We start from the raw sequence: 24,700 nt of genomic DNA, 5'->3' as shown, positions 1-24,700 counted from the left end.
AACATAAAAATGGCATTCATTTTGACTGTTGCTTTTACTTGTTTTAATTTTATATTCCTTATTTTTAATTGCTAAGTAGATAAATGATGCCTCTTTCTGTTTTTTCATGTGAGGCCCCAGGAAGCAATAGTCCCTTACAGTGATAAAGCCCCGAATCCTCTAAGCCAGAAAGACATTCTTGTCCAGGAGGGATCTCCTGGGATCTCCGGCTTTCCACCTGAACTCGGCCATCCCCACCTCCCCCCACCTCTGTCCTGGGTCTTCCCTCTCCCCGTTCTCCCTGCGAGTGGTGAGAGCTGAATAGAGCAGAGTCAAGGGAGACAGCACTCTGTGGGAATTCTTCAGTGAAGGAAGGGACACACCCTCTACTGACCCGCTGAATTTTTCTCTGGATCAGAGTCTCTTTTAGATAAACAGAATATACTTTTATGGAAAAGCTCTTGTCCTGGGCCCATATCCCATGCATGCAGGGGGGATGGTGGAAAGCTGGGCTGGGTTAGGGGCTCACTTTGAGATAGCCAGATCTTTAATCAGGCTGGATGTTTTTGTAAGTTTCTTCAGCCATAGTTTGCCTCTGGCCAAGCCACTTCTTTCTGTGGACTGGTGCCTTGCAAGGCTTTCAGTAAAGGCCCAACAAGGTTAAGGTCACGAGCAAGTAGAAAAGAGCTCCTGTGTTCTCCGGGTTGGGAGGGACCTTCATGAGCTCTGAGCCATTCCCCCCTTGCTCCCTGCCCTTCCCTTACCCCACGGGGGCAGGGTGAAGCCCTCGGTGAATCCGATTCTCTTCTCCTTTCGGCCTGGTTGTTGGACCCTAGATGCTGCCTGGCTGATGGGGCGTAGGTTCAGTGACCGCTCTCTCTGCTCAGCATCCGCCGGCTCAGACGATCAGTCCCTCTGGAAATACCCGGGTTTGAGGAGCCCCTTTGGGGCTTTTGTTTTTTCCGACTTTGGGGACTAAACCAGCACTCCCACCCCACGGGCCCCTTCTCCTGCCTGCATCACTCCCCTGCCTGTTCCTCTGTTCCCTCACTACAGTCCCTACTAACTTCAGGGAAGGGTTCGGGGGGTGAGAAGAATCAGCCTGCTCAGCTGAGGCCTGGAGAGGGAATAGCCATGGTGATGGGAGGCTTCGGCTTCTCCTTTCAGCCCAGCTCAACTGATGTCCCAGTGGCCCTTCATCTAGCTGGGCTGAGATGGAAAGAAGGAATGAGAGAGCCTCCTCCTCCTTTCTCTTTCTCTGCTTCTCCTTCTGTCTCTCTTTCTCCATCTCTATTCCACGTTTCCTCTTCCCCTTAAGCCTCTTTCATGTCTTGAAAGCCACCAGCCATTTAGAGGCCCTACCTTGCTAGCTCTCCATCACCATGGAACTGTGCTCTCTTCCTGGTGGCCCTTCCAAGGCTTCCGCCATCCGTGTAACCTGGCCCTTTCTCCCATCTTTAGGGAGAAGGCAGGGAGGCCCATCTATCAGGGCAGAGGAGAAAAAACAAAGGTGTGAATTCCATTTTCAACTGGATCTAGCAGTGAGCCCAAGAGGGATGCTCTAGCACGTCTCTAAGTTACCTGGTACCCATATACCCCTTCTCTGGGCGTGGTGGCCACCATCTTCTAAGAGCCTGATTTGAAGCATTGATCCAGGAGCTGGTTATTTGTTGTATAAATGCTTATTAGAGGAAGTTTGGAAAGTAAAAAGAGTAAATATGGACTTTAAAAGGCACCTGTAGTTCCCACCATATTTGAGCAGTCTTTTGTTTGTCAATTTTTAAGTAATTTTTTATGTAGTCAAGATAATGATAACCACTGTCATTTACTGAGTGCCATGAACTGTGTCAGGTACTTTAAAAATATTATCTTGAAGCCTCATGACAATTCTTCAGGATTTTATAAATTAGGAATTAAAATGGGGAAGTAAGTTACTCAGGTCACAGCTAGAAATAGAAAGACCTGGTTTCAAACTCTTGTCTTTGATATTCTGTTGCTCAAGATATTCCTTGTACATGAAAATCTGTTTCCTTTTGTTCCCCTGACCATTTTAATAGGCCTTTTTCTGTGTTTTAAAAGTCTTCTCAAGCAGTGCTTTTTTTTTGGCTGCACTGCAAGTCTTATGGGATCTTAGTTTCCCAGGGGTTGAACCTGAGTCCTGGCAGTGAAAGTGTCAAGTCCTAACCACTGGACCACCAGGGAATTCCCATAAGTAGCCTTTTTAATAGCTGTGTAACTTTCCAGTAACTGGATGTGTTATCATTTTCCTGTCATTCCACCTTTATTTTTGCTTTCATATGATTATTAATAAAGGTATGATGAACATGTTTATGTATAAATCCTTTTCTGAATTGTGACTATTTCCCGACTTTGGCTTTCTAAAAAGGCTGGTTCTTTGTGCCCTCCCGGAGCTTGTCCGAAACCCCTGTCCTACCCCGTCCTGCCTGTGTCCTCCCACTAACTGCCTTACCATCTCCCTTCCTAGTAATGTTGGCCCTAGGTCTCCTTCCATTGGAATTGCCATTGAAATTGACCTGGGCATCTCATTTTCAACTGGCCCCTCCTTTAGGATCCCTGGTGGGAGGTTCTTGGGAGGAGGTGGCCCATTCTCCAGACTGGGGACCGAAGACCCAGAGTGGTCTCCAGCAAGCATCTCTCCACGGGCAAACTTGCTTCCCGGCCAGCCCAGAGCAGGTGGCCCTTCCTCACACTCTCTTCTCTCTCCTTGCAGCTCCCAGCCTGCAGAGCAGCGTCCGGCAGCGCCTGACGGAGCCGCAGCATGGCCTGGGGTCTCAGAGGTTGGTAGAGGGCGAGGCTGGCCACTTCTTGACAAGCCGGGTCTCTCTGCGGCGAATGCGCAGCCTTTCATCTGGACAGTCTTTCAGTTCTGAAGGCCTCGGGACCAGCGCTCCACCTGCCTCTGCTTCTTCTTCCTGCTCCTCTGCCGCCACCACCACCACCACCACCACCTCCATCACCACCGTCCATGTCCACCCTGTCTATTACCACCACAGCACTTCCTATTTCCTCCAGATGGAGCCCTACCCTGACCCACCCCTTTCTGACAGCACCACTGTGATGCCTTGGCACTCAGAGAGCTTGGGGTATCAGCTGTCTCTCTTCTCTCCCTTTCTTCCCATCCATGCCTCTCTGCTGCCTTTACCTTGGCCTTTGCCTGCTGGCTGCTGCTTGGTGGGCTGTGGGGGCTGTGGCTTGGGGTACCTTCTCCTTGTCCTGTCTTTCCCCAGCCTGGGACCCCTCCTTGAGGTCAGCCTGATGCCCTACACCTTTCTTCCCTTCTCTCTTTGGGGTTTGCTGACTCTAAAAATGAGTAACAGACCCCCTCCCTCACAGTCCTATAGCACTTTGGCCTAAACTTTCACATCCGTTATTTCAGTGGAGCCCTCACTTCTTTTATCCCCTCAGCAAACATTTATGGATACCTACTCTCTGCCAGACTGCTGGGCATGGGGATTCACAGATGATAAGATACAATCTCAGCCATCAAGAATTATGGTCTGGTCTGGGAGAGGTACATAAATGATTCTGGAACAGTTGATAAGTGCTATGGGGGTGTTGAAGAGGGAATGACTAACAGTGTGAACCTGAGTGGAACGCTTCACAAAAGAGATGACATTTATGCCAACACCCTGTGTACAGGAAAAGGAGATTGGGTATTCTAGGCAGAGGGAACATGAAGTTCCTTGGAAGTTCATGAGAATCTGATCTATGTGTGGTTAGAACATTGTGTTGATGGGACAGGGTAGCAAAGGAGGCTAGAATGATGCAGGGCTCTGAAAGGCTAGGAGCTTGGGCCATCATCCTTTAAGAGACAGAGAACTGCAAAGGGGCTTTTAGAGGAAGTGAATTGGTCGTATTTGCCTTTTAGAAATAACATTTTATAGCCTGTATAAAGGAAAGAGAGAGACTAGAGAAACTTGGAAGCCACTGCAGTAGGCCACCAGGGGAGGTAATGAGGTTTGGGGGTAAAAACAAGAGTGTTAATTTGGTAACTGACTTTGAGGGGTGGAGGAGAAGGAGGCATCTAGGATGATGCCCAGGTTTCTAGCTTGGGTGACAGGAAAACTGTAGTACCCTTCATAAAATTACTCTTCAGAAGGGAGGAGGAAACAGATTTAAGGATTTTGGACAAGCTAGGTTTATGTCAGGCAGGCATAAAAACACTCCTGTTCAGAGATGGAGTTAAGATTCTGCAGGTTAAGTAATTTTCCCCAGGTCCCAAAGCTAGTTAGGAGCAGAACACAGACTAGGACTTGGCTCTCCATTTCAGGATGCTCTGTTAGTTATGTTTGTGCTTCCAGAGGGTCTCAGTAAGTGAACTGTGTAAGAACTGATGACAGGCTTTCTCCCACAGCCTGGTCTGGCAGCTGCAGGGACTTGCCCTGCTCACACCTCAAGGTGACAGGCTACGGTAAGAGATAGTAGCCTTGACCCTGCCTGAACAAGCGTAGAGGACCCTCAGAAAGACCATCAGAAAGCACCTGTCATCTCTGAAGTTGTGACCATGGTTTAGTCCTGGCCTCTGAGCTGCAGCTTACCCTGTTGCTTCCTTTTGGTCCTGCGTCACTCTGGATACCAGTCTTTCTAGCTCTGCCCCTTGGACCTCTGGATGGTATCCTTGAAGTCTGTTCCTTTCTCTTTCACAAAAGGACAGCCTTTCCTAGTGTTATCACTCAGCAGAGTTGCTCATTTTCATCCTCATCCTCATTTTCATCCAGAAGCCTATGCAGGGAGACTGCCCTTCCCAGTACAGATGGACAGGATCAAAGTGGTTTGGGGGTACTAGAGGATGCTGTGAATCTCATGTTCAAAGGCCCAGGTTGAGGGCAGTGGGCGGGGGGAAGGGAAGGAGTACCTGCATCCACCTGGCCTGTTCACTACTGAATTTTCTTTCACACCATGCATCAGAGGATCATCTCTAAAGGCAAACAGGCTCTCTAGTAAGGTTAGTAGCTTGGGACGGGAGCCCAAGGCAGCCCAGCCTTTGGGGAGGGACACCCCTGACCTAAATCGTCTCAGAGGTTCAGGGAGGGAAAGTGAGCTTGCTCAGTGGGCCCTTTCCCTCACACGTCCACCCAGGCTTCCCCCTAGGTTCTTTTCTTGCTTTGGAAGTCTCAGCTTTTGTTGATGATGGAGGCACTGAGGTCTGGAAATTATGACCAAATGGGGTAGTAAGCCAGGAGGAGTGAGTCTGAGTGGACCCCAACCTCTTGACCACTCTTCCTTCCTTGGCATTGAAAAGGCAGTCTCCTAGAATCCTCACCTCCTCAGTCTAAAAGGCCCCTTGTCCCAGTGTGACTGCTCCCCAGAATTTCCTTGGCACCTTGCTCAGTGGTTCATATCTGTGTGGAAAAGGCAGGCTATGGAGAGGATCATCTTGGGACTTGGAGAAACAAGGACACATTTAGATAGAAGAGGGGGCACCATCAGAAATATGAAAGCAAATGGGAGACACTTGGTAAAATACTAGAGTACGTGGCTGGAACAGTGTTTGGAGTGGAAGTTGGAGCTGAGATTGTTCTCTGCTGTTCCATGTCTCCAGGAAGGTACTTGGCCCACAGAGTGGCTGTTTGGTTAATTGTTTCCTACTGAGAATTAAACCTATAATGACTATTAGCCAGCCTCCTGCTTTTGCCTGTTTTTGGAGCCTGGTGCCCTCCCTAATTTTTTACCCACAGCCTTCTCCTTTCCAGGTCCTGCTGTGCTGTCCTCTCCCCTCCCACTCATGACCCTTTCCCTTTAGTTTTCTGACGTGGATGTTTAAACATTTCCCTTAGCCCTCTCCTCTGCCTCTGCCATGGGGTCTAGGGCCTCTGGGAAAGTGGAAGTATTAAAGGATTGGCAGGGGACTCCTATATCTATCTTTTTGTCTGTAAGGTAGGAGGGGTGGCATCCAGAATTCGTTCATGGTCTTCTTAGAAATAGCCAGCCTTTTAAAGGGTCTCAACTATGCTGGACCACCTCTGTGTGCATATCCAGTGTGCAGTGCCGTGTCCCCATAGCTCAGCCTTGCAAAGAAGCCTCTTGTGAGTGGCCCATGGAAGGGTCTTCCTGCTTGACTGGCCTCATCATCTTCATTCCCGCAATTCTTTCTACATTTTCAAGTGCTTTGCCAACATACCTGGGCCTCTAAACAGTCTTACAAAATAATTGAATTGATGTTATCTTCATTTGGCCAAAATTGAGGACCAGCAAGGTTATATGACTTGTCCAAGGTCACACAGCAAATCTCAGGCAGAGGTGGAAATTGAAATAGACCTTGGGACTTCCAGTGGGCAGCTCTTCTGAACCACTGCTCCTCAAAGGCCAACATCCTGTCTTTCTGCACCTCCATACATTCTCCCTGTCAGCAGAGCTCTGAAAAAGACCCTAGTCTTCCTACTGCCAGCCAACTTTGAACTCCAAAACACTTCTCTGTGACCTTTTTTGAATTCTGAGAGAGGGTTGGAAGAGGCAGCATCTTGGCCTTTCAGGGGGGTGAGGGATTGTTTGCAAGGCTGTTCTAGTCTTTTTCTCCCCAGTCCGGGTCAGGCCCAGCGACTGCATGTTTCCCTGTTCCTTGAGGCCTGGCCCAGACTGGATGTGTCCCCGGGTGGGACAGGAGTTATGTATGTTAGCTTAGGGTTCAGTCCTAAGAAGTCTAACCAGCTCTGGAAGCAGAGATTTTGCTGAGGAGGATGCCTGTAGCACTGAAGCCTATGGCTGTATTGGTTTAAGGCCTGGCTATTCATCAGGGGTGGGGGCCAGACCTTAGAAAGCCCTTAGCCAGAGAGTTAATGGTATAATGACGTTTGTTTTTGCTTCTTATCTCTCTTTTCTCTCCATTACTTTTCCTTCTTTTTTTTTTTTCTTTCCCTTGGTCCTCTGTATTTCTACCTGCTTCTCCTTTTGCTCCCCATGTCCCGCCCCCCCATATTACTCTTTTCTCCTTATCTCTTCTCCAATCTATCCTTATTCCCTATTCCTACCTCCTCTCTTGTGCTGTGTTAACTTCCCTCTGTTTCCCATGCTTCGCTCTTTCCCACCTGCTGGGCACCCTGTTTGCTCTCTCCCGCCCCTCTCTCATCCCCCTGCTCTTGTCTTCTCCCGTGGTCCCCCTCTCCTCTTCAAACTACCCCCTGCCCCCATCCTCTGTGTCCCTTTCTTCCTCTCTGACCTGTCTTGCAGGGATTTGACCCATTCCGATTCGGAGTCCTCCCTCCACATGAGTGACCGCCAGCGTCTGGCCCCCAAGCCTCCTCAGATGATCCGTGCTGCAGATGAGGCTCTCAGCGCCATGACCTCCAACGGCAGCCACCGGCTGATTGAGGGGGCCCACCCCGGCTCTCTGGTGGAGAAACTGCCTGACAGCCCTGCCCTGGCCAAGAAAGCACTGCTGGCACTGAACCATGGGCTGGACAAGGCCCACAGCCTGATGGAGTTGAGTTCCCCGGCCCTACCTAGTGGCTCTCCACATTTGGATTCTTCCCGTTCTCACAGCCCAAGTCCCCCAGACCCAGACACGCCATCTCCAGCTGGGGACAGCCGAGCCCTCCAGGCTAGCCGAAATACACGTATCCCCCACCTGGCTGGCAAGAAGGCCGCGGCTGAGGAGGATAATGGCTCCATTGGCGAGGAGACAGACTCCAGCCCAGGCCGGAAGAAGTTTCCCCTCAAAATCTTTAAGAAGCCTCTTAAGAAGTAGGCAGGATGGGGGTGGCAGTGGTGGGACAACTTGTCCTTCCCTGGTCTTCTGCCTCCCCTCCCCTCCCTTCCAAGATACCTGGCCCCCAGCACAGGGCCTGGGAGGGGCTGGCTCCGGGGCCTGGGCACTGTACATACCTGCCTCCCACATCATCCTTGGGTCCTTCAACATTATTTATTAACTGACCACCATGGCCTGCCTCCCTCCCAAACATGGGCTGCCGCTGTCACTCCCTCTCCTCTTCAGTGCATGTCTTGGTTGCTGTCCCCTCAGCTCCCAGCACCACCTCTGGGGTCCAGCTTCCATGTCTCTGCTGTCCCAGTTTTGAGGTTTGGTTTCTTGTTACTCTCTGTTCCTGCTTTCAGGCTTCTCTCTCCTACCACTCCCCAACTTCCCCTAGCAGCTAGCAGGGGAGGAAGGGGGAGTAACTTCTGACACCTGTGCCTCAGATCTCTACCCCCTGCACCCCCCCACCCCCACCCTGCCACTGACGATGGTTCTCTTTGCCCCAGACTGGGGCCTAGGACCTAATGTTTGAGGTTTGTTCTCTGGAAGTGTGGTGGGCCAGAGGTAACCTCAGCTTGGAGCTTACTAGGACTCCAGGGGTCCATGGGGGAGTAAAACCAATTCCCAGAGAACAGCTCACTAGAGTTTTGAAGAGAGGCTAGGCTCAGGGATAGATAGGAAGCAACTTCTAGTCTGAGGATGAGTAGGAGCCAGAGATGTGGGCTACAAGGCAGTCACCTTTTCTCTCTTGTCTCACCCACACCTGCTTCTCTCTTATCCCCACTGCCCCATACTGCAGGAGGGTTTGTCTGTAAGAGATGCTCCCCAAATGCTCCCCAAGCATCATTACTCCTAAGGCTCAGGACAGTCGGCTCCCCAACCATAGGAGCCTCAGCTATGATAGAGGGTCTAATGGGGCCCCGAAGCTGTTGGGCTGAGTGTTGTCACATTTGAACCAAAAGACATTTTAAAATTGAAATCTCCTGAACTTCCCAAGTGCCTGCACCACATACTCCCCCTGTCAGACCCGTGTTCATGTTACTGCATAGCCTGGGCTAGAGGCTCAAGGACACAGCCGGTTTAGGGATGGGGGTGGCTGAGGAAGCTGGTGTAGGTCAAGGTGGCTATGTGACCGCTTCCCCCTCACCCTTCCCACCCTCTAGACAACTCTCCCTTACCTGTTTTTGCTATGGCTGTAAAGGTATTTTCCCTCTGCCCCACTCCCTGCCATCTGTACTCTGGGATCCTATTTTGGGCCTGGGGTGGGGGCACCTGGGGCTGGTCTTAGGCAGTTCTAGGCTGCAGACTGCCTTGTACCCCCTAGACAACCTCACATGGGTTTTTCTGTGTTATTTCATAAGACTCTTTGAAGTCCAATAAAGCATGTAGGAGATTTTAACCTCTGCTGGCTTTGACTCTCATTGTGTTCTCTGTGTTCTTTGTGGCATAGCAGATAGGATGAAGGGACATTTCTCTTCTGCCAAGGGAAAATGAAACTCTAATACACTTACCCAAAACTCTCTGGTGGGGTTACCAGATGAAATACAAGATACTCAGTTACATTTGAATATTAGACAAATAACTTTTAAAAATGTAATTATGTCCTATGAAATGTTAGGGATAAATTTTTATTAGCTTAACCCGGCAACCCTACCTCTAGGCTATTTGATTCTGTCTATCATATAGCTTCACTGATCACCTATGCCTTTTAGAATTACAGGCATATCTCATTTTATTGCACTTTGCAAGTATTGCACTTTTTACAAATTGAAGATTGGTGGCAAGGGAGTCTTATTTTTTTTTCCCAGCAGCATTTACTTGCTTCATGTTTCTGTGTCACATTTGATAATTCTTGCAGTAGTTCAAACCCTCCACCTGCAAAACTATTACCACTGCTGACAGCTCAGATGGTGGTTAATGTTCTTTAGCAGTAATGTATTTTTTATTAAGCTGTGCATTTTTTTTAGACAATGCTATTGCACACATAAAAGACTACAGTATAGTGTAAGCATAACTTTTATATGCACCGGGAAACCAAAAATTTCGAGACTTGCTTTATCATGATATCTGCTACATTGCAGTGGTCTGGAACTGAAACTATTTGGTGTCACTTCGGGGGGCTCTGAAGAACTCCTGGTGCTTTATGTCTTAGTGCAGAAAGAACTCAGCAAGAGGCAAAGTGATGTATAAGAGGTGATTTATTAGAATAGGATGCTTGTGAGGCTTACCAGCAGGTTGGTGAGGGAGAGGGGTGCCGTGCCCCAAGAGCTTACTGGGCTACAGTTTTATAATCAAAGGAAAGGCAGGGAGGAGGAGAACTGTGTTTGTCTTTCTTGAGTAGACATCATTAGCTCCTCCTCCAAGTTGAGCAGGGGAGTGTTTTCCTACACAGTCAAGCTAGGTCCATAATTTTTTTTTTTTTTTTTAATGTGTGCAGAAATCATTAACTTACTGAGCTCATGGGGCAGGATATGGGGCTCATGCCATCATTGTTTCATTGTTTGGGGATTTGTCTCATGCTAGTGTTGCATGGTTTTGTTGCTAATCAAGTCTGCTTTCTTGAGTAATTATTAACTTATAGGGGTCTCCCATAATTATTCTACTTAGAATCCCCTAGTGGGATTAACTAATTACCTATTTTGTCCCTTTACTCTGTCCCTATGAGAACCAAATCACCAATATCTTTGAGGTATTGCTATGCCTCACAGAAACCTTGGGATCACCTTGACGGCAATAAGGAACCAATGAAAGGTTTTACAGTGGAGATGCTACACGAGATTTCATAAAAATTAGTTTGCCTAGCGCAAAGCTGAAGGTTCTACACCAGACTTGTGAATCATGTCTCACCTATGCTTACTCCCCACGTTCGGTCACCAAGTCCTGTCCATTCTATCTCCCCAAGGCCTTACGGCTGACCCTGCTTCAGCCACCACCCACTTGATAATTCTGAAAGCAAACGGATCATAGCCTTGCCCCGCTCACTCTGCCAAAGCTCGCTCCCATTTCTATCAGGATAAAATACAAAGGCCCTTCCGAGGCATAGCAAGGCTCTCTCCCAACCGGACTCAGGCCCACCTAAGAAGGGCCCTGGGGCTCCCAGCCTCCGTCTACGTATCTCTGGCTAGAGCCCACCTCAGACGACAGTCTTGGGTTATCATAGTGTAACAACCGTCAAGACAAGAAAAAGTGGATGGTTGGAGTTTTGCTATTTCCAATACACTCGAGAGGCGGGGCAAGACCTGGCGGGCTGAGCCCCGGATTCCGCTGTGCCCACATCCAACATGGCGGGGGGATATCTGCGTTCCCGCCAGGGGCGTTCACTCCCAACGCTGCCGTAGGAGAGGCGCCATCTCCTCGGCCCTGCCCACACTCAACATGGCGGCTGCGGGGCCAGGCCGACTCTCTGCTACGCTAGCCCTGCCCACCGGCCGCGGCGCTGGCTGCGTCACGTGATGTCACTGGAGCTTGGTCGCGCCGCTTTTGCGTCGCGGCTGGCGGGAGCGGGAAGCGGATTTGGATTGCCTTCCTCTGCTCTGTGGAGGAAAGTGCTCTCTGGTCCTAATTCCAGGGCCTGCACACGAGCAAACCTTCGAGCCTGACCCTCCGTGCTCGGCCACCTTCTTGATCGCACCGGAGCCTCAGAGCTGCAGTCTCGTGTCGCATCCCTCAGCGCCTCAGTTACTAGCTGCGATGCATGTGATCAAGCGAGGTGAGAGGCCGGGGACGGGGCGGCGGGAGAGGGACGCGGGCCGCCGCCGCCTTGCAGTTAGCCGCGCCCGCCGGCTTCTGCCGCTTCCCGCGCTACCGGCAGCGGTTTCCCGCCCTGTCAGTCGTTCGGCCTCCTGCCCTTTCGTCAGTCTGTCCCCAACAGACTGAGCTTCAGCCTGCGCCCCTCGACTCTGTCATCCAGCCGCATTTCTAAAGAGTAGTCACACCTTTCCTTAGCGAGTTGTAAATGTGTGCGCCCAGCACTTTGCAGGCGGTACTTTAGTCCTCTCCGTGAGCCCCTGAGGTAGGGGTCATTAGCTCCGTTTCGCGCAGAGAGAGGCTTCCGGACAGCACGGTCACCCAGTTAGATGCTGGTGATGCCGGATTTCGAACCCGTATCCAGCAACAGTTTTATTGTTGTTGGTCACAACAATAAGAAAAAAAGCTGGTCACCTGTCCTAGCCTAGGCCCCGGGGAAGCTAGGTAATCAGGGGCTCTGCATTCTACACGGGCGCCTACCAGCTTCCTGATCTCTTTTTGTGCGGTGAAAAAGTCAGTCTCAGACACAGACATCTCCACAGAGTTGTCGCTCCTTGTTGCCGTTGTTGGAAGAGTAGTCCCAGAGGAGTCTGGGATCGGGACTAGTTGGCTTTACCTTTGATAGGAAGAGATAGGGAATTAGAGTAAGGTGGCCAAGACATCTTCTGACAGGGCGGGGGCGAAGAAGAGCCAAGGACTTGTGTTTTTCCTCGACACATTTTCCGTTAGACCTGCTGAGGACTTCCTTTGTGTCAGTCCTTTGCATACGTTTAACAGACAACCATATGGGACAGATAGGAACAAGTTTTGAGTCTACTCAATATGGCTCTGTTAAAGCATTAAAGTTATTGCAAAATTGTAGGCACTTAGTAAATACTGGTTGACTGACTGTTTTGTCCACTAGGTTGTGAGTGTTTCAAAGATGGGGACTTTATGCCCAAATTTATTACTGAACCTGCCCGTGAATAGATGCTCCAAAAGTGGGTGAGATAATTATTAGGTTGGTGCAGAAGTAATTGCAGTTTTACATTTTTGAACTTTGCTGTTTGGTATTGGAATACATTCTTAAGTAAATGTGGTTGTGTTATACATCATTTTAATGCATATTTCTCACTTTGTGCTTTTTTTGCTGAGGATTATTTGCTGTTTATTGTAGACTGTAGAAATGATGTTAGACAAAAAGTAAATTTGAGCGATTTTTTTGAGTTCAAAATGTGTTGTAAAGCAGCAAAGACAGCTTGCAACATCAACAACGCATTTGGCCCAGGAACTGCTAATGAATGTACAGTGCAGTGGTGGTTATAGAAGTTTTTCAGAGAGCCTTGAAGATGAGTGTAGTGACCAGCCATTGGAAGTTGGTGACATTTGAGAGCCATCATCGAAGCTGATCCTCTTAGACAACCACTCAAGAAGTTGCTGAAGAACTCAAAGTTGACCATTCTGTGGTCCTTTGGCATTTGAAGCAAATTGAAAAAGTATAAAAGCTTGATAAGTGGATGCCTCATGAGCTGACTGAAAATTAAAAAAAATAATTTGAAGTGTCGTCTTCTCTTATTCTACGCAACAATGACCATTTCTCGACTGAACTGTGAAATGTGATGAAAAGTGGATTTTATATGGCAACTGGTAATGACCAGCTCAGTGGTTGAACAGAGAAGAAGCTCCAAAGCCAAACTTGCACCAGAAAATGGTCATGGTCACTACTGGGTGATCTGCTGCTGATCTGGTGCACTATAGCTTTCTGAATCTTGGTGAAACCATTACATCTGAGAAGTATGCTCAGCAAATCAATGAGATGCACTACAGCTGGCATTGGTCAACAGAGTGGGCCCAATTCTTCTCCACTACAATGCCCGACTGCACGTCACACAACCAACACTTCAGAAGTTGAATGAATTGGGCTACGAAGCTTTGCCTTGTCCACCATTTTTACCTGACCTCTCGCCAACTGACTACCACTTCTTAAAACATCTTGACAACTTTTTTCAGGCAAAATGCTTCCACAGCCTGAGGAGGCAGAAAATGCTTTCCAAGAGTTAGTCGAATCCTGAAGCACAGATTTTTATACTACAGGAATAAAGGAACTTATCTCTAATTAGCAAAAATGTGTTGATTGTAATGGTTCCTATTTTGATTAATAAAGATGTGTTTGAGCCTAGTTATAATGATTTAAAATTTACAGTCTGAAACTTCAATTACTTTTGTACCAAACTAATACTTTAAAATATAGACTATGATGAGTGTTGTAAGTAGGAAGGTAGTTAATTTGGTTGTAACTAGGTCGTTTACAGCCTAGAGATAGAGTTATGGCCCTTCTTGTCATCAGTGTCTTTGAAACATTATTGTCTACATTTCTCTAATCTCCCATTTTAGCTGTTGAGACCAAAGACCGAAACACATAATGCACTTTTGTTGGTTGATTCCTGTGAGAGGGGATAATTCCGTTTTTTTAGATCTTTAGAAAAAGATGGAAGGATGAGAAGCTCTTAAGATACATCTGTAACAGATGAGTCAAAAACTTGTCATAAATCTCTGGAGTGGGTAACACCTCTGTGTTGCATTTTTAACCTTTTGGGTCCACTTTCAAATACTTTGGTTTTAAAAAGTACCACCTACAACAAAAGGCAGATCTTATTTTGTTTCTCATTCCCTCAGAGAACATAATTTGATCCAGATGGTTTGCTGCTAGACTGCCAGTAACATTCAGCAAGGCTTGTTCATCTACAAAGTTGTACTTAGATTAATTTTATTTTTGATCTTTAATTTGTTTAGGGTATTGTCTCCTCCCCTTATTTTTGGGATGATAGTATAGAAGCAGACTAACACATGCAATTTTTGCTAATCGTAGTGTAATTATTCAGTAGGGCAACTGCAATAAGCTTAAAATACTTACTGAATGTAGTAATGTCTTGCCAAGCACCATGAGGTAAATATCAGAGGGAGAAGGCATCTCCATCTTCCATGATCTTAGGGCCATTAGGGATATAGGAATAATCTATATGAAAAGCATTAGATTACAGAGGGGAATAGTAGATGAATTTTTCTTATCTGCTATCTTGTTATTCTTGGTGGGACAGCATCGTATTGCTCAATGAGGTTAAGATTAAAAGTTGAGAACCATTGGAATAAATGCAATGCAGCCGAGTTGTAAAATGTGCTTTGGAATTCAGTATAGTGTTTTCAAAACTTTGGGTTGTAACCCACAGTAAAAATAATTTTCCATTATGACTGAGTACACACATGTATATGTAAGTATTTACGTAAAACTGAAACAAAGTTTGCCAAACAATACTTTCTAAAGCATCTATTTGCACTCTGATAATTTCTTCTATTCCAGATCCTCTCTCTCCCGCACCACCCTTCCTCCCTCTTCCTTCCCATCCTTTCTCATTCCCTTAACAGCCCACTGTATTATTTTACAGATCTGTGTGGCTACTGTGCTTGGCACTGAGGTTATTGTGGTGAGTAGGCAGAAATAGTTTTGGCTTTCAAAGATCTTACAATCAACTGAGAAAAATAGACAAAAACATTAACATAAGATGATCAGTATTCTAATATGTAAAATACAGGCTATAGCAGCCCATTCATTCAATTATTCAGAAAGTATTTACAGTCATTCCCCCGTATCCATGGGGCATTTGGTTCTAGGACCTGTTGTGGATACCAAAATCTGTGTATGCTCAAGTCTCATGGTCATCCCTCGGTCTCTGTGGATTCTTCATGTGCAAATTCCAGATCAGCATCCAGGGTTGAAACCAGCCACAGATCATATACTGTTTATGGATGTGGAACCCATGGATTCAGAGGACTGACTATATTCAGCAACTCTTTTATGCTGGGAACTGTGTTCAGATCAGATCAGATCAGTCGCTCAGTCGTGTCCGACTCTTTGTGACCCCATGAATCGCAGCACTCCAGGCCTCCCTGTTCATCACCATCTCCCGGAGTTCACTCAGACTCACGTCCATCGAGTCTGTGATGCCATCCAGCCATCTCATCCTCGGTCGTCCCCTTCTCCTGCCTCCAATCCCTCCCAGCATCAGAGTCTTTTCCAGTGAGTCAACTCTTCACATGAGGTGGCCAAAGTACTGGAGTTTCAGCTTTAGCATCATTGCTTCCAAAGAAATCCCAGGGCTGATCTCCTTCAGAATGGACTGGTTGGATCTCCTTGCAGTCCAAGGGACTCTCAAGAGTCTTCGCCAACACCACAGTTCAAAAGCATCAATTCTTCAGCGCTCAGCCTTCTTCACAGTCCAACTCTCACATCCATACATGACCACAGGAAAAACCAGAGCCTTGATTAGCCGGACCTTAGTCGGCAAAGTAATGTCTCTGCTTTTGAATAGGAACTGTGTTAGGTACTATGGATTCAGCAGTGAACAAAACAAGCTAAATTCCTTTTCTCATTGGAGTTTACATTCTGGTGTGAGTGACAGTAGTTAAATGTATACAAGAAACAAGTAAGAATGAGTTAATTCCAGATAGTGGTTTGTGAGATGGTGGTGGTAAAACAGGGTAATGTGATAAAGATGAATGAGAAGGTAACCTTGGATTGGATCCTCAGGTAGGGAGGTGACATTTGAGCTGAGCTCTGAATAATACTAAGAGCCAGCTGTGTGAAGATATGTGAGCTGAACTTTGTAGGTAGAGGGAATAGAAAGTTAATATCTTGCAGAAGAGGCATATACTTGGTCTTACAGTATTAGCAAAGTCTTCCTGAAGAGAGGAATTTAAAAAGACAGCTCATACCTAAGAGCAAATCAGACAATTAGTGTTCAAGAGGATTTCACAGAAGGAAGAGGGCAATGTGAGTTACAGTGTTTGGGATAGGTTTCATGGATGTGATGAGAGTTGGAGAGTGAGTAGGAGTTAGATGTATGGAAAGGCAGAAAAAAGATTTCTGGACAGAGTCAAGGCTACGGTTTTTCCAGTGGTCATGTTTGGATGTGAGAGTTGGACTGTGAAGAAGGCTGAGCGCCGAATAATTGATGCTTTTGAACTGTGGTATTGGAGAAGACTCTTGAGAGTCCCTTGGACTGCCAGGAGATCCAACCAGTCCATCCTAAAGGAGATCAACCCTGGGATTTCTTTGGAAGCAATGATGCTAAAGCTGAAACTCCAGTACTTTGGCCATCTCATGCGAAGAGTTGACTCATTGGAAAAGACTCTGATGCTGGGAGGGATTGGGGGCAGGAGGAGAAGGGGACAACTGAAGATGAGATGGCTGGATGGCATCACTGACTCGATGGATGTGAGTCTGAGTGAACTCCAGGAGTTGGTGATGAACAGGGAGGCCTGGCGTGCTGCGATTCATGGGGTCGCAAAGAGTCGGGCGCGACTGAACTGAACTGAAGGTATGATCAGTTATATGGATGTGGGAATGAGAGGCCTTATTGGGATATAGGATATTTTACAAGGATCAGTAGAAGAGATGTGGGACCAAATTAAGGAAATCCTTGTTTGAGAGAAGAGGATAATGTAAGCAGGGATTAGTGATATGATGAAATCAGTTTATGGGTTGAAAAAAAATGACCAAGTGAAATGATAGGCTAGAGAACAGTGGGTCACTGATCCTTTAGCCCTTTAGTATCCCTCCTCTTCCCAGTGTGAATTTAGAGAGTTGCTTTTGTACTTTTTGTCAGTTTCCTGATTAATTTGACAGCTGCAGATTTTCAGCTGCCTTGTGGTCACCTATCTGTCTAACCAGTTAGTAGAGCATTAAGGGCTCAGTCCTGATGTGTGCCAGCTAATTTATTCCAGAGTTAAACAATGCATATGTGAGTCTGGTTAGAAAAGGAGGTCACAATAGTAATCAGAAAGAGAAGGGCTATCTTAGTTAATGTGTTAGTGTTTAAGAAAAACTAATTTCTTTTATTGATGATGGGTTACTAGCAGTATCTTATTGTTCATTATTCTTTATCAAACATTTGAGAAAGTCCTTGGGCCAGCCGGACTTTTTGTTAGGAAGAAGGAAGAGCATAGAATATAAGTCCAAATCATGAAAGGACTAACTATATAAGGTCCATATCTATGTGCTTCCATATCCCCAAAATAAAAAATAAGAGGTTGCCTCTGGAAGATTGTTTTGAGTTATAAGTAGAAAGAAGCACTTCTTTACATGGTATGAAGTAGATTCAAATCATTAATTACTCTAGGAGAGTACATAAGCCATATTTATCATGAAGGTGTTAGGATGGAGACAGGTTTATAAATCATTTAGCATTCAGTAGTTATTTGAGTACCTGCTATGTGCTAAGCCTTGAGCTTTGGTCTGGGCACTGGGGAATAAATACATTGATAAATAAATCACAACAAAGTCTTTTTCCTTTTGGAAATTATATTCTAGTGAAAGAGTCATACAATAAACAAATATATAGGTAAAATATAGAGCATGTCATATGATCAGAAGTGCTCTGGAGAAAAATAAAGCATAGAAGGAGGGTAAGAGGGGCAAGGTTGTGTTTGGGGCATTGCAATTTAAAATAGAGTGATTGGGGAAAGCCTTATTGAGAAGTTGACACTGAGCAAAGATCTAAGGTATATATAGTAAGCAGTCAAGTTTGCCAGGGTCATGTGGGAGAGTAGGAGGTGACATGGGGGAGGAGGCTCACAGGACAGGTTATATAGGATTCTGTGGACTATTGTAATGATTTTGACTTTGATTCTGAAACAGATGATAAACCACTCTTGGGAGGGCAGTAATGACATGGTTTTGACTTAAGTTTTAAAGAATAATTATGCCTGTCATTTGGGAAAAGGGTGGGGGGAGACAGATCATTTGGGAAATTTATTGCAAGAATCCATCTGATATGTAATGTAAGGGAAGACTCAATATAGCATCTCTCCTTTTTGAAGATGAAAAAATAATCTCTCAATGAATCTCTTGGGGGTCTGAGTCATTTATTTACGAATAGCATTTTGTTTTGGTCGGTTGAGAAAGTTTACATGCTGATTAGGTTTGATTCTTTGGCATTGCTATCTTAGTAAGTGCTAATACGAACTGTATGGTTTGATTCTGTAGATGGCCGCCAGGAGCGAGTTATGTTCGACAAAATTACGTCCCGAATCCAGAAGCTTTGTTATGGACTCAATATGGACTTTGTTGATCCTGTAAGTAAATAGGATTTATATCTTGCATTGCTTGTTTCATGTGATTCCATTTACTTGTCTCTTACCTCTTCCCCTTCACTCTCTTGCTATATATACATATTTTGGTTTGGTATTCTCTTACAGGCTTGGATGTAAATGTGAATTTATTGTTTAAAACTTTTTTTTATTCTGGGAATTCCTTGGCGATCCAGTGATTAGGACTGTGGGCTTTCACTGCTGTGGCCTGGGTTCAGTCCCTAAGCCATGTGGCATGGCAAAAAAACAAAACAGAAAGACAACAAGCAAACAAAAAACTCACTTTTTTCCCTAAGTTTTGGTCTGTGCTGTGAATTTTGACTTCTCAGAGAACTATAAAGCTGAGGAAAGAGGAAAACTTGACATTAACATTTCAGTTAGGGGCTTCCTTGAGTAAATTATTTTATTCATAAGTGAAAAAATCTGTAGTAAAACTTGTTTGAAATTGTGGTCATTTGGGTAGAAGTTGGTTTGAAATTTGCTTTTTTTGTTATCCATATGGAAAGGATACATTAAAGTGATACAGAGTTCACAGCAACCTTTAAATTCAGGAGAGCCATAAGCGAGTTGCTCTGCTTTCCTCCTCAGCTCCTGTAACTCCTCTACTCTAGACCTGTAGCATCCCTTATCTAGCCTGCTGTCCACAGTGGTCCTAAAGTGGCCTCCAGGTCTCCCTTACCTTGCCATCTTCCAATCCATATTCCACGTGACTTTCAAAATGATCTTACTAAATAGAGTCTCTAATCTTTTTCTTAAAACCCATATTGCCCCATCCTTGTTTAGATATTTCATCTATATTACTACCCTGAATAGTCATTGGGAGGGGTGATGCTGACACTGAAGCTCCAATACTTTGACCAGTTGATTTGAAGAGCTGACTCATTGGAAAAGACCCTGATACTAGGAAAGATTGAGGGCAGGAGGAGATGGGGGGTAACAAATGATGAGATTGTTGGATGGCGTCACTGACTAAATGAACAAGAGTTTGAGCAAACTCTGGGAGATGGTGAAGGACAGTGAAGTCTGGCATGCTGCAGTTCATGAGGTCGCAAAGAGTCAGATATGACTTAGTGACTGAACAATAACATCTGTATTACTGTAGCACTTGCACTGGCCTCATAGCATTAACCACCTAGTATAGAATTTAACTATATGCTCCTGTCCTCCCCCAGAATCGTTGGGGAGGCCTGTATCTTGTTCTTGCGAGATCCACAACGCTTAACACATACATAATTAGATAGATGCTTGATAAATATTGAATGGACCAAATGGTCAAAAGAAAATAATTTTATACAGCTTTAAGATATATTAGGCTTCCTTGATGGCTCAGACGGTAAAGCGTCTGCCCGCAGTGCAGCAGACCCAGGTTCGATCCCTAGGTTGGGAAGATCCCTTGGAGAAGGAAATGGCAACCCACTCCAGTACTCTTGCCTGGAAAACTCCATGGACTGAGAGGCTCCTCAGAGCCTGGTAGGCTACAGTTCATGGGGTCGCAAAGAGTCGGACACGACTGAGTGACTTCACTTCACTTTTAAGATATATTTATTATCATTTCCCTTTACATTTAGAATACTACATTTCCCTTTTACATTTAGAATATTAGAGTTGGAACAAACCTGAGAGATTATCTTATTTTATCTCCCTTGTTTTATAGATAAGAAAGGTTCAAAGAGAAGGGAGGTGACTTGTACAAATGAGTGAGAGTGTAGGAAGAAGAATATTGGTATCTTGACTCCTAGGTGTTCTGTTGCCACTTGCGTACATTTCAGAGTGCAAGGGGGCTGGAGCCCACATGAGCATTCTAGGGTAGATGAACAAATCTGCATGTTTTAAATATGGAGTGGTTATTAGCACATGGATGTTGTTTTATTCTGAGTTCTGATTACTTGCCTTGTAGCACCAGGAAGTGTTTAGAAGACTTCACTACTCTTTTACTGAACATGACTTACCTGCTGAGAAGAAAGTGATCAGGAGAAACTTGAGTTTAGGTCTAACACATAATTGGGATAAATTTTAAACTAGTAATTACACTTTTGTTTGAGAGGGGCATGCTTTGCTCAACTAGGAAAAGGCATTCATTTTCTGTTGGATTGATCTTTTTTTTTTCCTTTGCGGCCACACAGCTTGTGCAACCTTAGTTCCCATCAGGGATTGAACCCCTGCAGTGGAAGCTCAGAGTCCCAACCACTGGACATTCAGGGAATTCCCTAATCTGTTTTTTTTTTTTTAAGATTCAGTAAATACATACATATATACAACTTAGATTGGTGTGCTGCAGTCCATGGGGTTGCAAAGAGTTGGACACAACTGGACAACTGAACAGCAGCAACATACAACTTATAATTTGTCTTTCTTGACTTGGGCATTGTGTATTTTAAAAAGGGGTGCCTCTTACAGTATGGTCTTGAAAACAGTGAAATGTAGTGAGGTTGAATGGGAGATCGAGCCAGAAGACTTAGACATTAAAAACCTTGGGCAAGTCCCAGTAACCTGGTTCTTCATGTAAAGTGGTCATAATTATAATACCCATCTCACAGGTAATTGTGAAATGTCAGAGAAGATTATGAAAGTTGAGATATTTTGTGACTTGTTAAAGAAGTGAAGTGAAGTGAAAGAAAAGTGAAGTGGTGTCCAACTCTTTACAACACCATGGACTGTAGCCCACCAGGCTCCTCTGTCCATGGAATTCTCTAGGCAAGAATACTGGAATCGGTTGCCATGCCTTTCTCCAGGGGATCTTCCTGACCCAGGGATGGAACCTGCATTGCAGGCAGATTCTTTACTGTCTGGGCTACTAGGGAAGCCATTCACACCAGGGAGGTGTTAAAGAGTAGCCATGATATTATCTAACAGCTCAGTCCCAATTCTAACTTACACTTTGATCTCCTTTCACTAGACTGATTAAATTTGTTTGCTTTCCTGTACTTGTCCTTAGGAATAATTGGGGGAAAATATGGCCTGAACCATAATTACATACAGAAAATTTGAATGAAAGATGGGAAAATACTTATAGAAAAATTGGTCTGTTTTCAGCTCTTTCCCTATGTGTCTGTTAATCTTTGTAAAGCTCTACGTAGATTTTAAAACTAACTTCCTTCTTTTCTTCACTCCTTCCTCCCTTGCCCACTCCCTGCCTCTCTCCCCTCTCTTCTCCACCCTCCCCCCCTTTCCTTCCTTCTTTCTTTGGACGCTTCATTGTATATGTAATATGCATTTTTTGGCAGCTCTATTCACTTATGACGCCTCATTACTAAATTTTTGACAGCATACAATTCTGAAAGATTTTTCATAAAAGGAAATTGTCTTTTATTTTGATATAAATTTGATTGTTTTCTTCATTGCTCTTTTAAGGAAGATGTTGGTTCTTGGAAAAGCACAAGTAATTCTTAGCTTTGCTTTTATAGGCTCAGATCACCATGAAAGTAATCCAAGGCTTATACAGTGGGGTCACTACTGTGGAATTGGATACTTTGGCTGCTGAGACAGCCGCAACCTTGACTACTAAGCACCCTGATTATGCCATCCTGGCAGCAAGGATTGCCGTCTCTAACTTGCACAAAGAAACCAAGAAAGTATTCAGTGGTGAGTCTAGAAGAAAAAGAAAGAATTTAGTATTCTCAGAAAATGTATAAGCGTACTAGAATGAAACCTTGAGTATCAAAAGAAAAGTTATATCTTGTTTAAAAAAGCGAAGTGTGCAAGTTGGTGGCAGGGGGAGACTAGAGCTTCCCATTTCTCCATGCTGCTCATCTGCTGCATGGAAGGGTCAGTGAAAACTTTTCTTTATCTTTTTGTTCTCTCTCTTTTTTTTTTTTGACGCCCCCTTTACATGCTTGGTGGTGGCGTGGTTGGAAAAAAAAATTTATTGATAATTCCTAGGTTAAACAGAATGTTACAATCAGTCTTTTGTCACCATTGGTCATCAGTCCCATTTTACAGCTCAGAGAATGTGGGCAAAAGATGGTTAAATAATTTGTTAAGTATATAAGAAGTGATACGTAAGAAGTCAGCTGGTAGACTGAGAGTAGAAATCTTTTGGCTCTCAATTCCAGATCTTTTATGTGGGACTTTAAACATTATCTCCCTCTTCAGTAGATTTGTAAAAGTAAAGATATCAGATCTTCCAAAATTGATCTATGGATTCAAGTCATTTTCAGAATGCCAGCTTTGTATGTGTCTGTATTATATGTAAACTCAGAGGGCCAAATATCTGCTATGATGTCTGAAAGAGAGAGAGCTTATTACTCAATGTGCATTTATAGAAGTAAAATCCTTGAGATGATAGATTTTGAATTTTAAGGTGAGTTTCTGTTTTGTTAGGATAAAAGAAAACTTGAGATTATAATTTATGCTTTTCTTTATTTTCACCTAATAAATCCTTAATGGGGTAAGGTGTTAGAATCATCTGGCAGTCTTTTTCAAACTATAAGAGCATATGCTCACTCCAACTCTGGAAAGTTATTTCTTTAAGGGTTTCCTTATTTTACTTATGTAAGTTTCTGTGTATATTTATATAACATGTATTTGTCCATTGAGCACTGTCTTTGCTAGGTACTAAGGTGAGTTGGGATGAAAAACAGTTGAGAACCACTGTTGTAAATTGTTAACCTGAATATTGAACTTGCTGTTAAGTGATTTTGGTATTTTAATTTTCTGTTGTTTTGTTTTTAGATGTAATGGAAGACCTCTTCAACTATATAAACCCGCACAATGGCAAACACTCTCCCATGGTAGCCAAGTCAACATTGGATATTGTTTTGGCAAATAAAGATGTATGTATAATGCTTTTCTGGTGAAAAATTTTTTATAGGTTTTTTTTAAGGCAGTGAACACATTTTAAAAAATTTAAACACTATGATAAGTGATAGAGGTAAAAAGTAATTCTCATTCTCTGAATCCTAGTTTTCTTGTCTAGAAAGAGTAGCACTTTGTCATTTTAAAATGTATTTTTCCAGAATTGTTCTATAACACATGGTGTGTGTACATTTATTTTTCCCTTTAGTGGTAATGTACTGTGCATGCTATTTAATATTTTTTCACTTACAGGTGTATCTTAGAGATAGTTCTTTATTAGCATTTATGAAATTACCTTATTCTTTTTAACACCTGCATAGCATTCCATCCTATAGCCATATCATCATTATATGTATATGTAAGAATTGCTCTAGTGATGAATATTTGTTTTCCATTTATCACTGCAGTCGCTATTCTCATATGGTAGTGAGTTGCTCATAGATGAGTATATTGGTGAGGTAAATCCCTTAAGTGGAATTGCTGAGCCAAAAGTATGTACATTCAAAATTTTGGTAGACATTGCCAAACTGACTTCCAAAAAGGTTGCTCAGATAAAATTTTGGAAGATCTTCTTGCTCAGCAACTTAAAAATTATCCATTTGTGTTTCAGTTCCTTTCTTAACTACATCCCAGAGGATAGAGGGAAAGATGGGTAGATCCAGCTAGCCATTTTGCACACAGAATTTATTTACCATGCATATCTGCACAGATTAGAAATCAGTTTTAACTGTAGTTAATAGATGGCTATCCCTAAATATGTATCTGATGTTAAAGAGACTGAGAGAAAACTGAGTGAGTTGTTTGTGTATCATGTGTATAATCTTGAAGACAGGTGAGAAACAAAAATAAATGACATCAAAAACCTGTATCTAAAATAGAAATTTTGATAATCAAGTATCTCAGTTCTCCATTAATCATGCAAAGCCCCTACCTGCCTTTGGCAACAAAGATGCCCTTAAAAGTTTAAGAGGGAGTTTTGTATAGATTTTTCTAGTCCTTGGGCATGGATCCTTTTATGGAAACACTGATAGTATTTTGAAAAATTGGCTCTATGTTCCTCTGTCCAAAATGATTATTAGTACCTAATTGCTTTGTTTCCTTTAAATGGCTTTATAGCCTATAAAAGCTCTGTAACAATGGCCGGTTCTGCATTAAAACATCACTGTCATAGCAACATTTTGTTTAAAACCTGTTAACGGACTATGGATTTGATTAGCCTTAGAATTAATGTAATTGTTTATCATATATTGCTATGTGCAGTTTAAGATGGAAAATAAATATATGTATTAGTATTTATATGGCTCCAGTACTTTTGGATTAATAGCTAATCTAAAAACATGTTTT

At 44.1% G+C, this 24,700-nt stretch overlaps 2 protein-coding genes across 8 annotated transcripts in view; both read left to right on the top strand.

Moving 5' to 3' along the window:
* The window catches only part of STIM1 (stromal interaction molecule 1), a 196,731-nt gene extending 187,638 nt beyond the window's left edge, over positions 1-9,093 (top strand). For 4 of the 7 annotated variants that reach the window (XM_052653280.1, XM_052653285.1, XM_052653284.1 and 1 more), the window contains exons 11-13: positions 816-908; positions 2,711-3,083; positions 7,168-9,093. In XM_052653280.1, the coding sequence (XP_052509240.1) occupies positions 816-908; positions 2,711-3,083; positions 7,168-7,684 (983 nt within the window). In that variant the 3' untranslated portion in view covers positions 7,685-9,093. The remainder of the gene's footprint in view (positions 1-815; positions 909-2,710; positions 3,084-7,167) is intronic. The other 3 variants (XM_052653286.1, XM_052653281.1, XM_052653287.1) reach the window with 3 other exon arrangements.
* Positions 9,094-11,169: 2,076 nt separating this feature from the next.
* Positions 11,170-24,700, top strand: part of RRM1 (ribonucleotide reductase catalytic subunit M1) — a 39,104-nt gene continuing 25,573 nt past the window's right edge. The window contains exons 1-4 of the mRNA XM_052652279.1: positions 11,170-11,399; positions 18,459-18,547; positions 21,967-22,144; positions 23,234-23,334. Of these exons, the coding sequence (XP_052508239.1) occupies positions 11,381-11,399; positions 18,459-18,547; positions 21,967-22,144; positions 23,234-23,334 (387 nt within the window). The 5' untranslated portion in view covers positions 11,170-11,380. The remainder of the gene's footprint in view (positions 11,400-18,458; positions 18,548-21,966; positions 22,145-23,233; positions 23,335-24,700) is intronic.

This window comes from Budorcas taxicolor, chromosome 15 (assembly GCF_023091745.1).
Source record: "Budorcas taxicolor isolate Tak-1 chromosome 15, Takin1.1, whole genome shotgun sequence".
In the NCBI taxonomy this organism is placed as follows: domain Eukaryota; kingdom Metazoa; phylum Chordata; class Mammalia; order Artiodactyla; family Bovidae; genus Budorcas; species Budorcas taxicolor.
This window is presented reverse-complemented; position numbering and strand designations above follow the sequence as displayed.